Source organism: Lissotriton vulgaris, chromosome 8, assembly GCF_964263255.1.
Source record: "Lissotriton vulgaris chromosome 8, aLisVul1.2, whole genome shotgun sequence".
Classification (NCBI taxonomy): Eukaryota; Metazoa; Chordata; class Amphibia; order Caudata; family Salamandridae; genus Lissotriton; species Lissotriton vulgaris.
Window position 1 is genome coordinate 1,182,406,148 of NC_141696.1, and position 21,379 is coordinate 1,182,427,526.

The 21,379-nt window shown below is 40.6% G+C and overlaps 1 protein-coding gene across 1 annotated transcript in view; it reads left to right on the forward strand.

Annotated features, from left to right (window-relative positions):
- Nucleotides 1–21,379, forward strand: part of ATP7B (ATPase copper transporting beta) — a 539,299-nt gene that overhangs the window by 16,365 nt on the left and 501,555 nt on the right. Inside the window, exon 2 of the mRNA XM_086935040.1 lies at nt 16,068–16,172. Within this exon, the coding sequence (XP_086791166.1) occupies nt 16,074–16,172 (99 nt within the window). The 5' untranslated portion in view covers nt 16,068–16,073. The remainder of the gene's footprint in view (nt 1–16,067; nt 16,173–21,379) is intronic.

The window sequence follows — 21,379 nt, forward strand, 5'->3', positions numbered from 1 at the left end:
AGTTGCTATTTATCACACCTGATAAAATCCAACATCAATGGGGTTCAGAATTTACTGCTTGCAAAAAAGAGGACCGAAATTATTGTCTAATAACGTGGATTTTGTTGCTTACCACACCAAAATCCACGTTACGGTAAATACTACTCTGTTTTCCCCAATCAAATTCCAGCAAATTTGACCTGCTGAAATTTAACAAAGGGTGAGGTATTTACCACATCGGTAGTTACAGGATGCAGTAAGTAACACCCAACTCAGAATTCCAACCCCTCCCCAGATACGGGGTTGTGTAGGGCTCAGAAAACAAACACAAACTCAGAATCAGGGCTTTAAACCTTTTACTTTCGCAATTTAAATCCAATATATAACAGCATTGTCATCTTTGATTAGTAGCATGCTCTCCAGGACCTTAGTCTATTTGTATTTTATTAACCTTAGTACATCTTGGATACATTTATTGAACTACGTCATCGCAGTCCTTGTGCTTTGAAAATAACTTCGCTTCTAGTTGAGAATTATTTGAAGATAGATGTGTAGTATGCAGTTTTGGAAGCTTTGTTGAGATTCTTGCATGGGTTACATTGTCTTTTCAGTACTGTAGGATCATACTGGGATTTTTTTTGTTCCACATGTTCTTGTTTGTGAATAGTAAAGTTGCTCTTGGAGAGTTATCCGATTAACCTGGCAGTGGACATTTTTGATTTTGTGGATTTCTGCTTCTTTGGGGCTTATTTTTTCAACATAAACTTTTCTGGGGTGTTGAAAGCATTTGAAATTCGCTGCAGGTGGCCTGATATAGTAGTAGCTATTTTTTTTTAAATGTTTGTTCGGGAATGTCATTGGAGTGTGTTTAGAGGCACATATTACAGTTTTACAGGCTTGACCGGTATTGATGGTTAGTCAGTGTAGAATATACCAAGAAAGGAATGACAAACTTGCGTGTCCAGTGAAGTTGTGATGGTGAGTTTTATTTTTTAGATAGCATGGATGATGATTAGGTGAAGATGTTGCCTCCCCTATAAGTAGGATTCTAGTTGTACTGTATGATTTTGATGACAATTAGTAAGTCATAGAGTGTAGTGTGGTGATTTTCCTGGTGTTTGCGTCACGTAGAAGGTTGAAGTCCCTGTTGTATATGCTGTTAGGGGCTGATTAGGATGGAGGATTTTCCGCATCCTCCGGGCCGGCGGAAGCCACCGCCGGCCCGGAGGATGCGGAAAATCCTCTGCGGACCCACCAAAGACCCACCGCCACATTAGGATGGCTGGTGGGTCCTGGCTTCAGACCACCGTTTTCCGCTGCGGTTGACGTACAACCGCGGCGGAAAAGCTGTAACATGGCTGGCGGTGTCTATCAGACACCGCCAGCCATATTAGGATAGATTAAAAGAGATGCTTTTCCACGGCGGCTTTTCCGCTGTGGAAAAGCATACGGAATTTGACTTCGGGGGCCCGTTGCGGGCCCCCTGGGTGAAGGGGGGGCGGGGGGTGTACATGGGGGGTACCCTTGGTACCCCCCTGCATTTGTATGCAGTATGCAGAAATCAGCAGGCACCGCGCGGTGCCTGCCGCTTTCTGCATACAAATGCAATGTATGCATTTTTAACATTGCGGCGGGTGCAGCATGAAGCTGCATCCGCCGCAATGTTAAAGATAGAGGATGTGACCGCCACCCTGGTGGTCACATCCTAATCTGCACAGAGGGAACGCCGCTGCCCATGCGGACGTTCCCTCCTACTCTGGGGTCGCGGACGGACTCAAGTCCGTCCGCGATCCTAATGAGCCCCTAAGTGTGGTTGATGTAACTGTTGCTGATGATTTTGATAATTTCATGGTAGCAGTACTGTGCTTGAATTGTGCCTGTGGTTGATGGTAGTTGGCATCTGCTCTCAATTTTGGGATTCTTAGGGGCAGATTTACAAGCCCCTTGCGCCTCTTTTACACCGCCGTTGCGTCACTTTTGTGACACAGCGGCGGCGCAAAACCACCACCATGCTGCGGGGTGTTTACAACGTGACGCATCTGTGAGGGATCACTGAAAGAATATCGATAACACAAATATAGACTTACCAAAATATCGAGTAAAAAATATAGAATGCAAAAATATCGAATCCCTATCTCCAAACAGGTAAGTACAAAAATATTGAATCAAAAATATCGTTGTAAAAAATATAATTAGTCAAAATATGGAATTTTTTAAATGTCTTAAAAGTAAATGAAAATTAATGAAATAATAAATATAATTAACTTATACAAACTTAAAATACTTAAATAACCTTAAAAGTAATAAATAATTAATGTAACTTAAAAAAAATAATGTTTTAATACATATATATATCTAAACATAATATTAATAAAAATATACAATATTTTTACCGTAGGATAGCGGGAGAGTTACATTTACTATTACCACTCCAGTGAGTGCAACAGTATAGAAAACATTCGATAGCGTAGCAGTAAAAATTACTATTCCCACTCCAGTGAGTGCAACAGTAGGGAAAGCGTTGGATAGCGTAGGGGTAAACATTACTATTCCCACTCCAGAGAGTGCAACAGTAGGGAAAGCGTTGGATAGCGTAGGAATAAAATTTACTATCCCCACTCCAGTGAGTGCAACAGTAGGGAAAGCATTGGATAGCGAGAGGGTAAAAATTACTATTCCCACTCCAGAGAGTGCAACAGTAGGGAAAGCGTTGGATAGCGTAGAGGTAAAAATTACTATTCCCACTCCAGTGAGTGCAACAGTAGGGAAAGAGTTGGATAGCATAGGGGTAAAAATTACTATTCCCTCTCCAGAGAGTGCAACAGTACGGAAAGCGTTGGATAGCTTAGGCATACAATTTACTATTCCCACTCCAGTGAGTGCAACAGTAGGGAAAGCATTGGATAGCGGGAGGGCAAAAATTACTATTCCTACTCCAGAGAGTGCAACAGTAGGGAAAGCGTTGGATAGCATAGAGGTAAAAATTACTATTCCCACTCCAGTGAGTGCAACAGTAGGGAAAGCGTTGGATAGCGTAGGGTAAAAAATTACTATTCCCACTCCAGAGAGAGCAACAGTACGGAAAGCGTTGGATAGAGTAGGCATACAATTTACTACTCCCACTCCAGAGAGTGCAACAGTAGGGAAAGCGTTGGATAGCGTAGGCATAAAATGTACTATTCCCACTCCAGTGAGTGCAACAGTAGGGATAGCATTGAATAGCAGGAGGGTAAAAATTACTATTCCCACTCCAGAGAGTGCAACAGTAGGGAAAGCGTTGGATAGCGTAGAAGTAAAAATTACTATTTCAACTCCAGTGAGTGCAACAGTAGGGAAAGCGCTGGATAGCGTAGGGGTAAAAATTACTATCCCACTCCAGAGAGCGCAACAGTATGGAAAGCGTTGGATAGCGTAGGCATAACATTTACTGTTCCCACTTCAGTGAGTGCAACAGTAGAGAAAAGCGGGAGGGTAAAAATTACTATTCCCACTTCAGAGAGTGCAACAGTAGGGAAAGCGTTGGATAGCGTAGAGGTAAAAATTACTATTCCCACTCCAGAGAGTGCAACAGTACGGAAAGCGTTGGATAGCGTAGGCATACAATTTACTATTCCCACTCCAGAGAGTGCAACAGTAGGGAAAGCGTTGGATAGCGTAGGCATAAAATGTACTATTCCCACTCCAGTGAGTGCAACAGTAGGGAAAGCATTGGATAGCGGGTGGGTAAAAATTACTATTCCTGCTCCAGAGAGTGCAACTGTAGGGAAAGCGTTGGATAGCATAGTGGTAAAAATTACTATTCCCACTCCAGTGAGTGCAACAGTAGGGAAAGCGTTGGAGAGCGTAGGGGTAAAAATTACTATCCCCACTCCAGAGAGCGCAACAGTATGGAAAGCGTTGGATAGCGTAGGCATAACATTTACTGTTCCCACTTCAGTGAGTGCAACAGTAGAGAAAAGCGGGAGGGTAAAAATTACTATTCCCACTCCAGAGAGTGCAACAGTAGGGAAAGCGTTGGATAGCGTAGAGGTAAAAATTTCTATTCCCACTCCAGTGAGTGCAACAGTAGGGAAAGCGTTGGATAGCGTAGGGGTAAAAATTACTATTCCCACTCCAATGAGTGCAACAGTAGGGAAAGCGTTGGATAGCGGGAGGGTAAAAATTACTATTCCCACTCCAGAGAGTACAACAGTAGGGAAAGCGTTGGATAGCGTAGTAGTAAAAATTACTATTCCCACTCCACAGAGTGCAACAGTAGGGAAAGTGTTGGATAGCGTAGGAGTAAAAATTACCATTCCCACTCCAGTGAGTGACACAGTAGGGAAAGCGTTGGATAGCGTAGAAGTAAAAATTACTATTCCCACTCCAGTGAGTGCAACAGTAGGGAAAGCGTTGGATAGCGTAAGGGTAAAATTACTATTCCCACTCCAGAGAGTGCAACAGTAGGGAAAGTGTTGGATAGTGTAAGGGTAAAAATTACTATTCCCACTCCAGAGAGTGCAACAGTAGGGAAAGTAAATACTTCATATATGAATAAAAATAAATTAAATATTAATACTAATTACAAATTAATTAAAAGTAATTAACAATTTTATATAATATAATAATTAATCAATTAAAAATACAAATAAATATTAATTATAAAAAATGATTACCTATTAATACAAATTATTTACCAATTAACAAAAAATTTATTAACAAAAAAAGTACAACAAAAAAACAATAAATTAAAATATTTAATTACTTACAATTAAATTACTTCCCACCCTATTCCCCTATAAACACACAACCCGCAACAGAAAATAAATTAATAAAATTAACATAATTATCAATTAATTAAAATGAATTACCAATTATATTTTATTTACTTACCAATTAACAATTAATTAACAATTAATTCAAAATAAATACCAATAAATAAATTAACATATTTAATGAATTATAATTAAATTACTTCCCACCCTATTCCCCTATAAACCCACAACCCGCTACAGAATTATATTACGCAAAAATTAAATACCATAAAATTAATTAAAATAAATTATAAAATAAATATACACTTTTCACACATATACTAACATAATAAATCACTTTAATAAATTCGATATTATAAAAAAATTGATATTTACTTACTTACCTCAAATTCGATATTTTTGTTGTCTATATTCTGTCCATTCTATATTTTGTCCATTCTATATTTTGAATTCGATATTACTGCTATTCTATTCGATATTTTTGTAGTCCATATTCTGTCCATTCGATATTGTGTCCATTATATATTTTTAATTCGATATTAATGCAAATAGATATTAAAAACTCGATATTTTGAGTGTATACCGCGTTCCTGCGTAGGAACGCCTCCTAAAAGTGGCTGTGTGAAATTTACAAGATTTCACTCAGCCACTTTTAAGGCCATGCTGCGTCAAAACCCTGCGCCTGCTTGAAGCAGGTGTAAGGATTGACGCAGCATTTTAAGGATAGGGCACCCCCGAGCCTTCCTGGAGCTGCGTCACTGATGTGAGGGCACGATCAGTCCTCGGTGCTCCCTTTCCTCCCTCCTTTTCTCTCCCTCTGTACTCCTTCCCGCCCAGTCAGCCTCCTCAAAATTTGTACCCAGTGTACATGCTTGGGACTGTGGTCCTCCTGGACCGCAGCAGGGGGTATTGGGTCGTCCTCTCCTTCCGTAGGGCATCCAGATACTTCAGTGTTTTCCTGCTCTAGACACGAGCCTCCACCAAGGTCTTCTCCCATCATGCCGATGCACTCCTCCTCTGTCCCATGTCTAGGCTCTTCTTGTTCGCATTCTCGTCCTGCTCTCCTTGCTCCCTATTTACCTCTATATCTCCTCCGTTTCCCGTTCTCCATTCCTTCGTACTCCCCAGGCCCGGCTCGTCCTCGCTTTCACCTTCGGCGTCTGATGTCATAGGAGGGCACCAACCTTCCACTAGATGGTTAACCGCCGTGTCATGGGTGGAAGCGCTGTGATCCATGTTGGAGTTCCAGGCTAGCGGGGACTCCATACTACAAAGACCATCTACATTTAGATTCATAAAAGACACAATATTGGATCTAAAGGCATTTCCAGAGGCGAATTTGGTTAAAGTACACCAAAGGCAATCCCTCCAGAGAACCCCCAGCAAGGCACCCCATACATAATGGAGAATCCGGCTCGGTAACAAGGCCATAACCTGGTCCCTTGTCGCAGACCTCATCTCAGACCACTCCAAACTGTAACCAAAGTGGAGCAATCAGCTAAATGGAAGATCACTGTACTAAACCACCTGTAAAAGACAGAGTTTGAATCACCATTTTTTTGCCTTATTACCTTGAAGATTTCAAGGGGACCCACACTGTCACTGCCAATCATCATCCCCTCAAAATATGACTGGAACAAATTATAATGAACAATCAAAAATATAGTAGATAGATTCCCATACCATAGAATACCCCAACCCTTCCACCAATTCCAAGGGTGTGGGTGTGGAAAATGAGAGGAAGTTGTGCTCCTTCTAGGGAGGTGGACAGTTTGCTGGTTGTAACTGCTAGAGAATGGCAGAAAAAGAGGCTGCACTACTCTGGGCCACCACTTTTAAGATGGCTGTGTCCGTCCCACCCACCTGCTGACAGACACATGCTATTGTTCTATGTCAACTACAATAAAAAATTATTGCAAACAATCTGAGAACCTTAAATTGAAATTCTGAGATAAAGGATACCCTTGAAAATTGATACAATATGTCTTTAAAAGTGCAAAATATTACAAAAGGGAGAGTATATTTGAAGGAAATAAGGGAAAACAGTGATGGAAAAGATAATATGCATCATTCGTTTTTTCAGTATAAGAAACAAACTTAAAAACCCAATCAACAAAACAACTGAGCAATTCTGAATGTGGATTGACAAGGAAAGTTAGAGCATCCTTTTTTGTATTTAGGAAGAATCAGAATTTGCGGCAGAGTTTAATTAATGTGCATATATTTGTATGTATTATATATATATATATACACACACAATAACCTTTCATGATCCACCTCCTCACCCATACAGTAATTGTACTTGGCTGATTTCATAACTAACAGTTTTTGCAGCACACTAAGAGGGTCTATCCCTGCCCATTGCATACGCACACCATTAGACATTTGTAATACAAGCAGTTCCTTTAAGATCCTTAACCCGAAGAGACATTAATATGAAGAATGGATTATTGTCATTCACTGATGTTATATTACTACAGGGTATACAGGCCAGATTACTAGCAGAGGAGGAAATCAAGACATGGTCAATAATAGCACGACAATCTCTGCCGATAAAAGAAGAGATCTGTTTATCAGCATCCATCCATCTACTTTCCTGCAATAGACGATCATATTTAAAAATTAAGGAATTCAATGCTTTCCCATTGTCATTGTGTGGTAAACGTGAGATTCCTACCCCTTCAGCATTGGTTACACCACACACTTGTCTTGCAGGAAGGGGAAATTTCTGAATATTAAAATCATCTGCCCAAAAGATAAAATATTTAGAATGAATTGGACGCAAGACTGCTTCCAAACCTGTATCAAGGGCATGAACAACAGCACTAAGGGGGGAGTCAAATATGTTGTTATAAAAATTGACCACCACCAAATCAGGACCACCTTTAAATGATAACCAAAGAAGTTGAGAGTGAGGTGAAACAGACACAGAACTTCTAATGCTGGCAGTTAACAGATTTGATAATAAAAACCTGTAACCCCCCTTTAGCCTGCTCAGCTGGAGATGGTATGGCACCTAGAAAGTAGTAAGAGAACCTTTCAACGTGGATTGGGTCCACACACCAGTGGTCGTATTACATTAGGTGCCCCAAGGGCGTAATGGGCGTTTGCACCCGCTTTGCGTGCCCACAGGGCACTTTGGTATTACAGAATGGGGCGCAGACGCTTGTTTGTCCACTTCTATAATACCAATAGCGCAAGTGTACTTAAAGCGCTACCTTCAGAGGGTTGGTAAGTCTAGTGGACAACCCAATATACCCTTGAGGGCTTGGGCAAAGTAAATGGACAGGTAAGTGTGCCTTCAAGGGATGTATTATAATGCTTAGTTCGACTATTCACTATCTAAGTTTTGGGCAAGATGTAATATTTATCTGCCTGGTGAGTTATTCAAGGTAATTTTACCAACCAAGTTATTTTATACTAAGAAATCAATTTTCGTAAAGATATACTTTAAAAAAGCAGCAAAAACACGGGTATATATAAAAAAGGTTGATTCTATCATGAAAATCAACTAAATGTGTTACCCTCTATTATATAAGAACATCGTTGATGGCTGTGTTTATATATACTAAAAAAGACATCCCCTAAATGTATGCGACCCACTCGTTATTGGATCTACATGGAGGGTAGATTAAATTTCTCTAAAAGAAAGTAACCGAACCTATGAGAACCAATCGCTATAAAATGTAATCGATGAGCAGAGATGTAATACATCAAGCTCAAATGATCTATTGCGCAGTGCATATATTGGCAAAAAAGAGGGCTAGGTATGCATACAGTATGTTTTCTATGAATATAGAGATTATGAATATACGTCTATATCAGTCTGACTTGAAGCAAAGAAATAGAGGTAATTCTTTGTCAATATGAAAGAATCGATTCAAAGTGCCGAAGGCTGGTTCAAACTGAATGTAGAATTTCAATTAATGCAGCATGTCGATAATGCAAAATTATGAATAAAAACTCTCTAGAATAAATGAAGATATGCCAATTATTTGGGTTAGCAGCAAGAAGCAAGTAATGTCGATAAGATATAGACATTCTCTCATGACCACTGAGGTCATTACAAGATAAAACAATAGTTTTTAATGAAATTTAGATAGAAATAATCTAGCCATATGTACACAGGTGTTATATTGTACTTTTTTATTAAAATGTATGGTAATTAATTTATTCCGTAGTTCACTAGGGGTTAACTGCTTGCAATACATTTCAGTCCTGAAGATGGTCTCATCGACGCAAGCCTAGAGATCAAAACGTCGACTCAGACACTTTTTTCCCAAATTTATGTTTGTACTGAGATTGTGAAAAAGTCTTTACAATTGGAACTGTGAAGGCTGTAATATCATATTATTGCCTTTTTGTTTCTTTGTATGTATTATTTTGAGTACCCTTCATGAAATTTCAAGAAAAAAATCAACTTTTTTTATATATACCCGTGTTTTTGCTGCTTTTTTAAAGTATATCTTTACAAAAATTGATTTCTAAGTATAAAAGAACTTTGTTGTCAAAATAACCTTGAATAACTTACCAGGCAGACAAATATTACATCTTGCCAAAAACTAAGATAGTGAACCTTCAGAGGGTGTTCCCTCATTTGCATAGGGGGCATGCCCTATGCAAATGAGGGGATTCCTTTGACTCCGCGTCCGTGCCATATTACAGACATGGGTGCAGAGTCAAAGAAGCCCTCAGGAGGCGCACTGACAGTGCACAAATTAAAGGTGGTGCTGCGCCCCCTGAGAGCAGCCCTCTGCAGGGGATAAAGGGAGTCCCATGGACCCCCCAGAAATCCCCTTGTAGGCGGGTGCAGTCACTAACTTCACACGCCTGCAAGGGGATCTCTAATCCCCTTTGAAAGTGCAGGTGGGTGTCGCCAGCCCTGTGAAAACACGGAGCTGCTCCTCCCTGTTTTCACATGAACATGCTGCCCCCAGGGCAGCCTAAGGTTGCGGCTGCCCTCGAGGCAGCGCATACAATATAATGGGGCGTGTTATCATTCTGTGTGCCCTGCACACCTTTTGAAAGGTGAGCCAGGCGCAAACAATGATAATGTGTAATATTGCCCTAGGTTTCCTGGACGCAAATTAGGCCAGAAACATGGGTGATGTGAAGCCAATCTGCGAAATTTAGTTACTTTTGGAGACTACACATGTTCCAAGTAGTATTGGGACAGTATGTAGATCTGGCTTATGCATAAACGTCAAATTTTTACAAAAATTGGTATAAACACCACTGCAAGAAGGCCGCTTATACGTTCACACTGATGCAGCCTTTTTTTTTAGTTTAAAAAGCTTTATTGAAGTAAATAGAAACATAGGTACAACATTATACAAAAATTAGCATGACAAAAGAGCAAAAAGGTAACGAAACAGAACATAAATGATGAAGAAATAAACATCACAAGATAGATAGCAATGAAACAATAACTAAAAATATGAAAGCAATAATGAAAAGTCGTACCTTGAAACGCAATAGCATTTTACATTTTTCCAAAGAGGGAGAAACAGGAGAAGGAAAGAAAGAAAAGAAAAGAAAAAGAAAAAGAATGAAAGAAAAGGAACAAAGAAAAGAGGGGGAGAAAGAAGGAAAAGAAGAAGGAAGGAAAAGAAACTGAGAGTTAACCTTATCGGATACCATACGTAAGATTGCCAAAATACATTATTATATCATTTTTGTGAGAAATACCAAACCTTGACTAATAAAAGCTACAGAAGCAAAAGAAAGAAGAAAAGAAAATATTCATGGTGGTAGATAAACAAAAGAAAAGTCCTTATTGCGGAGTACAGATGAGGATATAAAGTTGGTGAGTGGGGACCAAAAGACTTCCTTTCGAATCATTTGCTCGGATGTGCTGACAGGAGCTCTATCCAGTCTGTGATGGTAACAAAGAAGGTCCCACCAGGCAGAAAAGGAGACCTTAGAGGCATCTTCCCAATTGCAGGTTATTACCTGGAAGGCAATAGCAATTAACAAATCCACAAATATACCAACCTTGCGAGAACCTATCCATATTACAGAGTTACTTCCAAGGAATATAGAATATATATCAAAAGGAAAATGAATAGAACAAATGGAGGATATAGATACACATACTTTAATCCAAAAGCGGGAAACGTTGGGACAGAGAAAAAAGGAGTGCGTTAACGAGCCAGGGTTGTGTTGACATGACCAACAATTCCGGGACAATTCTACATTATACTTGGAAAGGGATAATGGAGTAAAAAACAATCTTTGATAAAAATATTAAAGGGTCTGAGAGGTGCTAGCATTGCAGGAGTTGTGGTGTATGCATGCCCATATAGAGTTCCAAGTGTGAAAGGAGAGGGTATACTGCAAATCAGATTCCCTTAGAAGTTTAACTTTTGTCTTGGGATGATCAAGAGAGGAAAACTTGAGATACTTATAAATGTGGGAGGCCCGAATAGATGGAGAAGTAGATAAAGGTTCAAACAAGGAGTCCGAAGAAGATGGAGGAGATCCTGAAAGGAGAGAGTACCGATTGATCAAGAGCACTCTCAAAGACTCATATCTAAGTGGTGAGGAAACTGGTAGATCAAATTTACACTGTACCTCTTTGGGGGGGGTGAGAAAAAGAGAATCCTTAATTGAATGTTTAACAAGGAAAATCCCTTTAGCAGTCCATTGTTTAAAAAAATGGTACAATTTGATAATTTAATGAATTTGTTATGGCGCAGATGTGAGTGTAAAAATAATTGTAGGGGAGAATAGGATTTGCACTTAACTGGTTGAAAGGTAGAAATAAAATTTGAAATTGTCGGGTAATTAAAAGAACAAGGAGGATTAGTAAAACTAGCCAAGGAAAAAGGAAATTGATGGATTAGAGATTCCTCCAATCTTTGCCAGACTGAACTGGAAATCCCTTCAGACGAAGATAAATATGGTAACACTTGAGAAATTAAAAAGGAAGAATGATAATATCGAAAATAGGGCAAGTGAACGCCACCCTGATCTCTAGGGACAGATAAGAGGGCTGAAGAAATCCGGGCCTTCCGACCATTACAGAGAAATTTACTCAAAATCGCACTAAGGTTTTTAAAAATCTTTAAGGGAAGTCTTACTGGTAACATGGACAAATAAAAATTAATGACGGGAAGCAACATAATTTTGATTGTGTTCAATCTACCCCACCATGACAGGAAAAGGGGAGACCATTTGTTTGCCATATTGTTTACTTTTAAAAGAACCTCATCCAAATTAAGCTGGATCGTTTTTGCAACAGAGGAGGACTATTTAATACCCAAGCAAGTAATACTACTAATGTTCCACTTAAGATCAAACCCTTCAAACATGCTCCTTAAACAGTTTTTATTTAATGGGAGAACTTCAGATTTGGAGAAATTGTATTTGTAACCGGTTAAGGAGGCATAAGAAGAAAAAAGGTCTGAGAATGCTGGCAAAGAAATAGATGGATCTGAAATGTTTAACATAATATCGTCTGCATAAGCTGTATATTTAATTTCTATTGCCAGGTGCTTGAAGCCTCAGAAGGAAGGTGAATGTTGCAAAGAATGTAGGAAAGGTTCGAGGGAAAGAATAAGAAGCAAAGGAGAAAGAGGACATCCTTAACGGGTACCCCGTTCTAAAGGAAAATAAGACGATTGGGAACCATTAGCAAAAACAGATGTAGTAGGAGAAGAATATAGCAAACTAATGATAAAATAGAAGGTCCTAAACCATGCCATTTGAGAGCACGCAATTGAAAAATAAAGAGGCCCCCTGATACTGATGAGAAGTAAACCTCGACGGGGAAAATACATTAATGTAAATACTCTAGGGCTACTTCAAACCGTTAAATCTCTCAAAACATTGTGAGGAGAGAAACAATAGTGACACTACAGATTTAGAGAAATATAAAAAAGTTCATTTATTAAATATTTTTATCTTTTTTTGGGGTGAATATAAAAACATATATTAGCAGAAGAGAAAATCAAACAGAGACTGGCAAATACACAACATTCTGACCACACTCATTCATAACCACAACCATACTACATATACATAATCATATTGATATATATGATCTTTATGTCAAACATGATGGAATCTATAACAGATGTAACGAAAAAAAACAACAACAGCACATTAATGAATGATTGGCTCTTTTGGGTGGTTTCCAAAGTGACTCAATGACTCTACGCGCGTTTCGACAGAAACATGTCTTCATCAGGAGTTCCACCTCAGAATGTTGTGCTCAAGGAATAATGGTTAGCGTCTCTGAATGGAAGATGAATTAATCAATATACTCCAAAAGAAGATGTTCATGTTTGTCCGGCATATATATTCAGACAGTTCAGCCTGAGATAGAAGCTTGAATCATCTAGAAAAGATATTAGTCACCCAGGATGCACTAGTGGGCTTCTTAAACGGATTGGTGTCAGTACAACGCGATGTATTACAACGCGTTCCGTTACAACGCGATTTTTACATCGCAAATACCATTACAATGCATGCCATTACAACGCATGGCATTACATAGCAGATACTTTTACAACGCATGGCATTACATCGTAAGTATAGGTAAGTATATCTTTTTTTTAAAAAATGTAATAAAGTTAATTAAATTAATTTAAAATAATAAAAATAATATAACATTTTTAAAACAGTAATTAATTTAATTATAGTAATTTAATTAATATTAAAATTGATATTAATTTAATATATTTAAAATAATATAATTAATGAAATATAAAAAATTTATAAATAGAAAATAATATAATGTAATTAATTACAATAAATATAATTATAATTTAATTAAGTTATAAATAATACATAATATAATTATATTTAATAAAATTAAAAGAATTTAATTAATTAAACATTTTTAAATAATATAATTTAATTATAATCGTTTAATAATACAATTAAATTAATAATTGTAAAAATAGATATTAATGTAATTAAATTAAATAAAATTAATTTAATTAATTTAATTTATATAAAGTCGTAATACCCCTGTACCCCAAAACCCAAACCCTGCCCTAAAACCTAAAAACACCCCGTACCCCAAAACCCAAACCCTGCCCTAAAACCTAAAAACACCCCTGTACCCCAAAACCCAAACCCTGCCCTAAAACCTAAAAACACCCCTGTACCCCAAAACCCAAACACTGCCCTAAAACCTAAAAACACCCCTGTACCCCAAAACCCAAACACTGCCCTAAAACCTAAAAACACCCCTGTACCCCAAAACCCAAACCCTGCCCTAAAACCTAAAAACACCCCTGTACCCCAAAACCCAAACACTGCCCTAAAACCTAAAAACACCCCTGTACCCCAAAACCCAAACACTGCCCTAAAACCTAAAAACACCCCTGTACCCCAAAACCCAAACACTGCCCTAAAACCTAAAAACACCCCTGTACCCCAAAACCCAAACACTGCCCTAAAACCTAAAAACACCCCTGTACCCCAAAACCCAAACACTGCCCTAAAACCTAAAAACACCCCTGTACCCCAAAACCCAAACACTGCCCTAAAACCTAAAAACACCCCTGTACCCCAAAACCCAAACACTGCCCTAAAACCTAAAAATACCCAAACACCCCAAAACATATACATCAGTACCCCAAAACATATACTCCTATACTCATACTTATTTTAAAAAATACTTAAATTAATATATTTAATTTATAATATTTAAAAACGAAATAAATATTTTTTAATAATTAATAATAATTAAATCAACTATAAAATATTAAATAAAATAAAAAAAAATTAAATACTTACCAATACTTACGATGTAATGGTATGCGTTGTAATAGCATCTGCTATGTAATGCCATGCGTTGTAATGGCATGCATTGTAATGGTATTTGCGATGTAATAGCTGCGTTGTAACAGCATTACGTTGTAAAAGATGCGTTGTAGCGGTAACACACCTCTTAAACAGATGGCGACCTTTGTCAAGAAAAGAGTTTAATATGATAGCCGTTTTCTCATAGTAGGCAGGGAAAAAGGCCCTGCTCGTTAAAATGTATCCTGCAAGACGGATGAGCTGCAGGTCTTTCAAATGATTAAAATGGATACGGTATCGATGATCCAAGAAATGCTGGCAGCTATTATCTTTGTGAGGCAGCCGCCCGAAGTCGGAGAGGCTAAAAAGAGAGAGAGCACGCATCATAAAAAGCCAATGAACGCGGTCAAAAGCTTTCTCTGCGTCAGGGCTTATGGCAGCGATAGAGAAGCAGCCTTTTTGAAAATGTTTTTGTAAGAAAGCTTTGCAAAAACAACTGGAAGATGGTAGTCTATACATACACATGTATGGGCAGCCATCTTTGAATGGTTTTAAAGCCCATTCAAAGGTGATTGCATTTGCAGCACAGTAACAAGTTGCCAATTTGTAATGGGCATGAAAACCCATGGAAAATTTTATTTTGCTTGTGTGGGGCGAAGTGCACAGAAAGTGGCAGCAAGGGCCTGCTAGCAGCATCTAAGGAGCTACCAGGCCCTCAAAAAGATATCAATGTAAAAAATAGGGTTTTTTAAATTTGACACAGTGACATAAAATGACAGAATGACCCACAAGCAATGACACTGGTGGGGGGTGCATTATACTTTTGCTGAATGTCATCACTCACACAGAAGTGAATGGGTGCCCAACGTGTGCTGACGGATTGCCCTATTATTTATGCTGGAGAGCGCAGAAGATAAATGGAAAGATACAAAAGACCAATGCATGAAATAAGCTGACAGAAAGCCATGAGCCTCTAAAAAAAGTATAATGGATATAAAAGGAAGCTTTATTTGTAAAATGGGTTTTACAATCCTATTAGGGGGGGACATAAATGGGGCATACTAATCTAATTGCAAGTTGCAATGGTATGGATCAATGGTTTGCAACAGCAGTTGGGATGAGAAGCCATTGATCAGATCAGTTACAGACACATCAAAGGTGGTGATTGCTGAATCCTTTTTCCATGAGACTACTACCTGATTCCTCTGATGTTCTCCCAAATAGTAACACAGGCTGCTTAAAAAGAGTTTCCTGTTTTGGTGTGCAGGCACAGCAATAGCGGTCTTACAGTCAAATAGCGATATTCCCAAATAATGTTTCTTAAGCTGGTAGTTCTGGAAAACCCAGCCACTGAACATTTTGCAAAACAACTGGCTAGCACATAAGTTGCATAAAAAAATTAAAGAATGGTCGCAATACGTAAGTGTGCAAAACTGCAAATACTTTTTGCTCCCAGTCTTTTGCTATACCTTGCCCCAGAACATATATACATGATTTTGGCATGTATCAATTCTTCGCAGGATTGTATGTTCAAATCAGGTAAGATTTCAATGTCATTGTATTTTTCATTCTGACCAGGTAGAGATGTTACCAAGAAGGATGTCCAAGACCAAAGAAAAAAGCTTTTCTGCGCCGGCAGTTCCTCGTGGCCGCACACCTCAGAATGCCTCTCATGCTTACCGAGTAAGTCAACTTGGACTTCCCATAATTGCCGTTTGTAGGATCTCATCGCCCTTTTGAAAGTGGAGCATCCTTTTGTGTGAGGAATCAGTTGTTCTGTGGTGTTGAGTAAAACCTTTAAGTCTACTAGATGCATACTTATTGTAAGAAGTCAAATCTTGTTCTTCAGGGCTCACCTGATGCGTGTAAAAGATCCATCTGCTGTGTCCTAAACATAAACCTGTTTGCATGTCTCCATTTTTAACTCAGCAAGGATTTGAGGGCAGTGCATTCTGGCAAAGTGCCATGGGCCTAATGCACTCAGCTGTTCGTGCATCAATGTTGTGATTGCATCCTCAAATGGCCGTTTTCACAGGTGGGTAAACACACCCTTGTGATCACAAAACATAGTTTTATAGTCATAAAGAATGTGCTCAAATCCTTTTTCTTGTGTCTATAAATCTCTCTTGGATTAGTATTGGGTGCTCCAGAGTGGGAAAGCCATAGAAGGTTTTGAAACAGCCACAAACAAGCGTGTTTATGGATATTTATACTCTTTTTGAGGGCCCATCATAGAAACGGTTGGCAATTTACTCCTGTCAAGTACAGGAGTTAATCCATTTCCAGGATGGGAATGCTTTTCATAGTGTGATAAAAGTGTTTTTTGTCCGCTTTTCAGGAGCACACAAACTAAGCTTGTACATGCTAGTGTTTTAGAGCCACTCACTACTAAGTTTTCCCTTTTTAAATCATTATTGTGTCAGGGTGGGGCTGAGGAGAAAATGTCAATAAATTCATAACTTCCTTTGTTTTTCAAGATGCAAAGAATCTAATGTTTGCATGTTTATCTTTTTCTCACCTCATCTGGGTCATTGAGGAAGCTGTCTCCAGTCTTAAACGTTTCACCTACAAATCACTGCTTCCATGTGTGTTGGTTTAATTAGTTCTGTGGATGCAAAGCAAGAGTACATCACCCTGATTGCATGAGGTGATCACATGAACGTTCAGGACTGGAAATAGTGGCCCTTGTTTATGAGGCCCTTACTCCCCCGTTGCATCACTTTCTGAGATGTTGCAGCAGCGTATAAAATGTGCCATATTTACAAATTGAGGCATCTAGGCAGATGCGTCACTTTGTAAACTCCTGCTCCTTATTTTACCTGCATCAGGTATAATGTATGGGGGCATTCCAGCGCGGAAAAGCACATAGAAATGTCGCAGTGAAATATATGGGATTTCACTGTAACACTTCTACGGCCTCACTGCATCAAATCCTCACGCGTGCTTGAAGCAGGCGTAAGGGGTAGTTCAGGCCTTTTCACATGGGCTTGCACCATGTGAAATGACACATTACTGTAATTGCGTCAGTTTCCAGACACACTACAGCAATGCGCCATTTTTGCACCAACAGATACATCAGGATTCTTGACGTACCTGTCAATCCATGCAACATGGAGTGCCATACAGTAAATACGGCGCATCGATGGTGTCTTAATGAGGGCATACTGAAAAGTGTTGCATAACTATTTTTATTGCAGCAATGTGACACTTTTCATAAATGAGGCCCAGTGTTCTTAACGATCTGGAACGATCTGGTTATCACCCGGACCCAAGAAGAATCACTCTTTATTTTTTCCCGAAAAGGTAGTTAAAGGATTCCTCGTGTGGAGTGGGAAAATTATTTTCACAGTGAAGTATCTCAGCTCAGACACAATAAAAACAGAAGCCAGTCACAAAAGTGTTATGGGTTCCAGGGTGGAGCGTCTAATGCCTGACACACGGCTATCAGAATCCTTTTGTTCTCCAGACAGAAAGGGCTGCTTTTAGAAGTAGCCATGTGCCTACTAAAAGAAAATTGGAGCTGAGGTGTTATGATACGTGGGAAGATATGTGGACTCAACCCAAGAGAACGTAACGGGGCCGCAGAATGGCTGAAAGGAGTCCAAACTACTGTGTCTAGGAGTGTGTGTTAAACAGAAGGACTCAAAAGCTGGCATGACCAAGATCAAGAGACATTGAGCAACTGTGAAGTTTTTAAAATGAGTTTGAAACCTTGTGCCTGACTCGAAGGAACATGTGATTTGAAGGGCTTTCATGTTGAAGGACTTTGATGTTTTCAAACTCTTCACCAAGGGCTCCTGCTAATCGGATTAAAAAGAAACAGGCAGTTTTGGGCTCAGAAAAATGATACTTTAAGTATTATAAGACTTACAGGACTTATCGTACTATTTCTCACAAAATGTAATGCCCTATTAGAATAAATCACCATTATGAGACTAACTCTTAAATGGTTAACTTACTTTTAATCTCACTTCCTATTATTTTAGCACTGACCTTTCACTGTTGCCTAATGTATACTTTCTTCAATTTTCATGTGTGCACCTTTCACTTTTTGGAGCCACGTAGCCAATGGACAGTCATGGACTGGGCTACATAGACATTGCAGACCCTTGGTCATGGAGCTCTTCTGCTGATTTGTAAGCATCTCAGGGCTCTGGTATAGTACAACATTAAATATGAATGCACAAACAATAGACATAATAGCAAAACACTGGGAGCAACTGTGGATACAGCTTCAATCTCCAACCCGTACCGTAGAGTTGGATAGAGCGGCATCATTTACCTCCAAGCCTCAGCTTGATTAAGTGTTAGACTCAGTTTTGAATAGGAATGCTTTTGAGCGTTTCTGAGCAATCAGTAGATTTTTGGGCTTTGTGTTCCATGTTTGGGCTATATATTATATGTTTGTGTATGATTTCTAAAGAGTTTAAGTGCAAGCATCAGCACTTCCATTCCAGAAGTAGAGACTATAGGTCATAGTGTATCATTCCTTACCAATCTTTGCCTGAAAATTGCAGTGTAAATTCTAGGTTGGCATACCCACCTACACACAATTAAATGACCCCTGTGATTGTATCCCCAACCAGTGGTATGTTTATGAGCACTGTGCTGAACGCGGTATCCTTTTCGGTGTATAATTAGTAGCCAATTTTTTAGGTACTTAGGGGGAGATTTAAAAAAAAAACATTCAGCGCAGCCCTCCGGGAGGCTGTGCTGCATTGCGTGACAGGGAGGAAGCCGGAGAGCGCCCTATCTTTGGAGATATGGCTCTCTCCTCCCCTTTCCTTTGCACCGTTACTGATTACAGCTGCTGTGTGCCACGCATACACCTTAGGACCATATCGCTAAGGTCTGTGCTTTAGTCTAGCATAGGTTTTGTACAGCAAGGATATCCTTCCTGTTCAAAATACGATGATCCTCAGACACAATGCAAAGTTTTTCCCACTTTGTATGCATGCGGCACAGTGCAGCACGCAGGCAAATTCGGAAAAGGAAGGCTAAAGGAAAACATTTCTCCTTCCGTGCTCCTACTTGAAAAGGGCGCCATATTCTCACGCAATCTACTTCACAATCTACTTCATTTAGTAAATTGGGTTTAGTGTGATAACCTCTTCAAGGTATGGCAGGGCCTGTGAATGATTAGCCCCCCCCCCCCCCCCCCCCTACCTGTGCAGGCGCCTGTAAGCTGCCCCACCTGCCACTATCTGCTTCACTGAAGAAGTGCTGCGGACAGAGCGAGAAACGTCCGACCGCGTGAGGACGCATCAACATTTCACCTGCACCGGCATTTCCAGCGTCCCCGGGAAACTGCAGCGGAAGGAGGATACAGGCGGCAATCGCGCCATCTACACTGTCCTGGGGAAATGAGAGAGAAGTGTGGGTCAGTCTGGGGGGCATCCAGCATGAGCGATACCCCCTCCATGCAGATAACAGCCCACAAAGAGAAACGCAGCCCGCAGCGCTATAAAAGTGCTGTGACCTGTATTTGAAGTGTCAGCACCACAGATCTAACTAAGCGGCCTGGCCAAGACTGACATTGTGAGGAGACAGCCGCCTTGCTGCACCCGCAGCGCAATCCTCACTGCCCTGTCTGCTGCCATCTGTTGCGAAGAGGGGGGCTGCACCTGGTAGAAATTACCGCCCCTGTAACTGCAACAACCCGCAGCATCGGGGGAGTCAGTTGCCGCAGCCAGCCCCGTTGCCCCTCAACACTCGAGGCCCGAACTCTAGCCCTTGCCACAGTCCCCTGCATCCACAGGACCAGAGCGGGTCGGGTGGCAGATCCTTTTCCTACATTACGGCCAAGACCTGAAACTAACTGCCTCTGCATCAGACGAAGCCTGACACTGCGCCTATTTGGAAAGGACCTCAAGACCTGGCTCTTCAGATGACCACGGATCTGCTCGAACCCTCCCCTCAACCCCAGCACATTGAGACCCTCTCGGGTGAGTAGCGCGTTTCAAAAATCCCTGATTTTGATTGATTGAACTTTGCATGGTAGCAGTGACCTGCACAACCAGCCTGGTTGGGACAGGCCCTGAGAGGCGGTGCAGCCCCTGTGCTGCCACCGCTATTAGGAAGGCAACCTGATGGCATCTCAGGCCTTTTCAACAAGGCCTGCACCACCGCAGCATATGGAGAAAGACTCCGTGCTGCAAAGACCAATGCAGCAAGCAGCTCAAGACTGCCAATTACCACTGTGAGCCTGTTTTGAAGTGGTAGCACAGAGCGGCAGAAAGAGTGTGAGAACAATGACTCCTGACACCAGACCGGCCAAGTAAGTGATTCAATGCCATCAGTTTGGATAAAGTAAAGCCGCCTTGCTGCCCAGCACGATGCCTGCAGTGCCCCCGCTTACCTCATAAAAATGCACGGTGAGCAGTGATGCATTTTTTTCAGCCGGTAAAGGTTTGCAGCGCCCCACCAGAAGCCCAGGCAACCAAGACTGCACCAACACTAAACAGGGCCCAAGGCAGCATCAGCACAAAAAGAGGAACGGTGACTGGTGCACACCTGAACAGCAGCAAAAGGGAAGCCTGCCACGCCCTCCCGAAGATCTGCAGTGCCACCTAGTGCCTGATCTGGACACTGCTTCCTGGTCGTAGTAACTGGTACGAAACGGCCAGTGCAGCGGATACGGAATGTCCCCACAACCTTCACCCTATGCAGCCAGAGAGCAAGCAGCTGCACCCACCACTAATATTGACTCCCTACCGAGGCTCCGACCGGGGTCACCAGGGAAAATTACCCACATCAGCATTTGCATGCCCCACTGGCACTGGCATTCCCAGCGCCCAGGCATCACTCAAGGAAGGCCGCCGCGACCACTGCAGTGCCACCTAGCGGCACATTATCGCGCTGCACCTGGACAAAGTCTCACACCTGCAGCC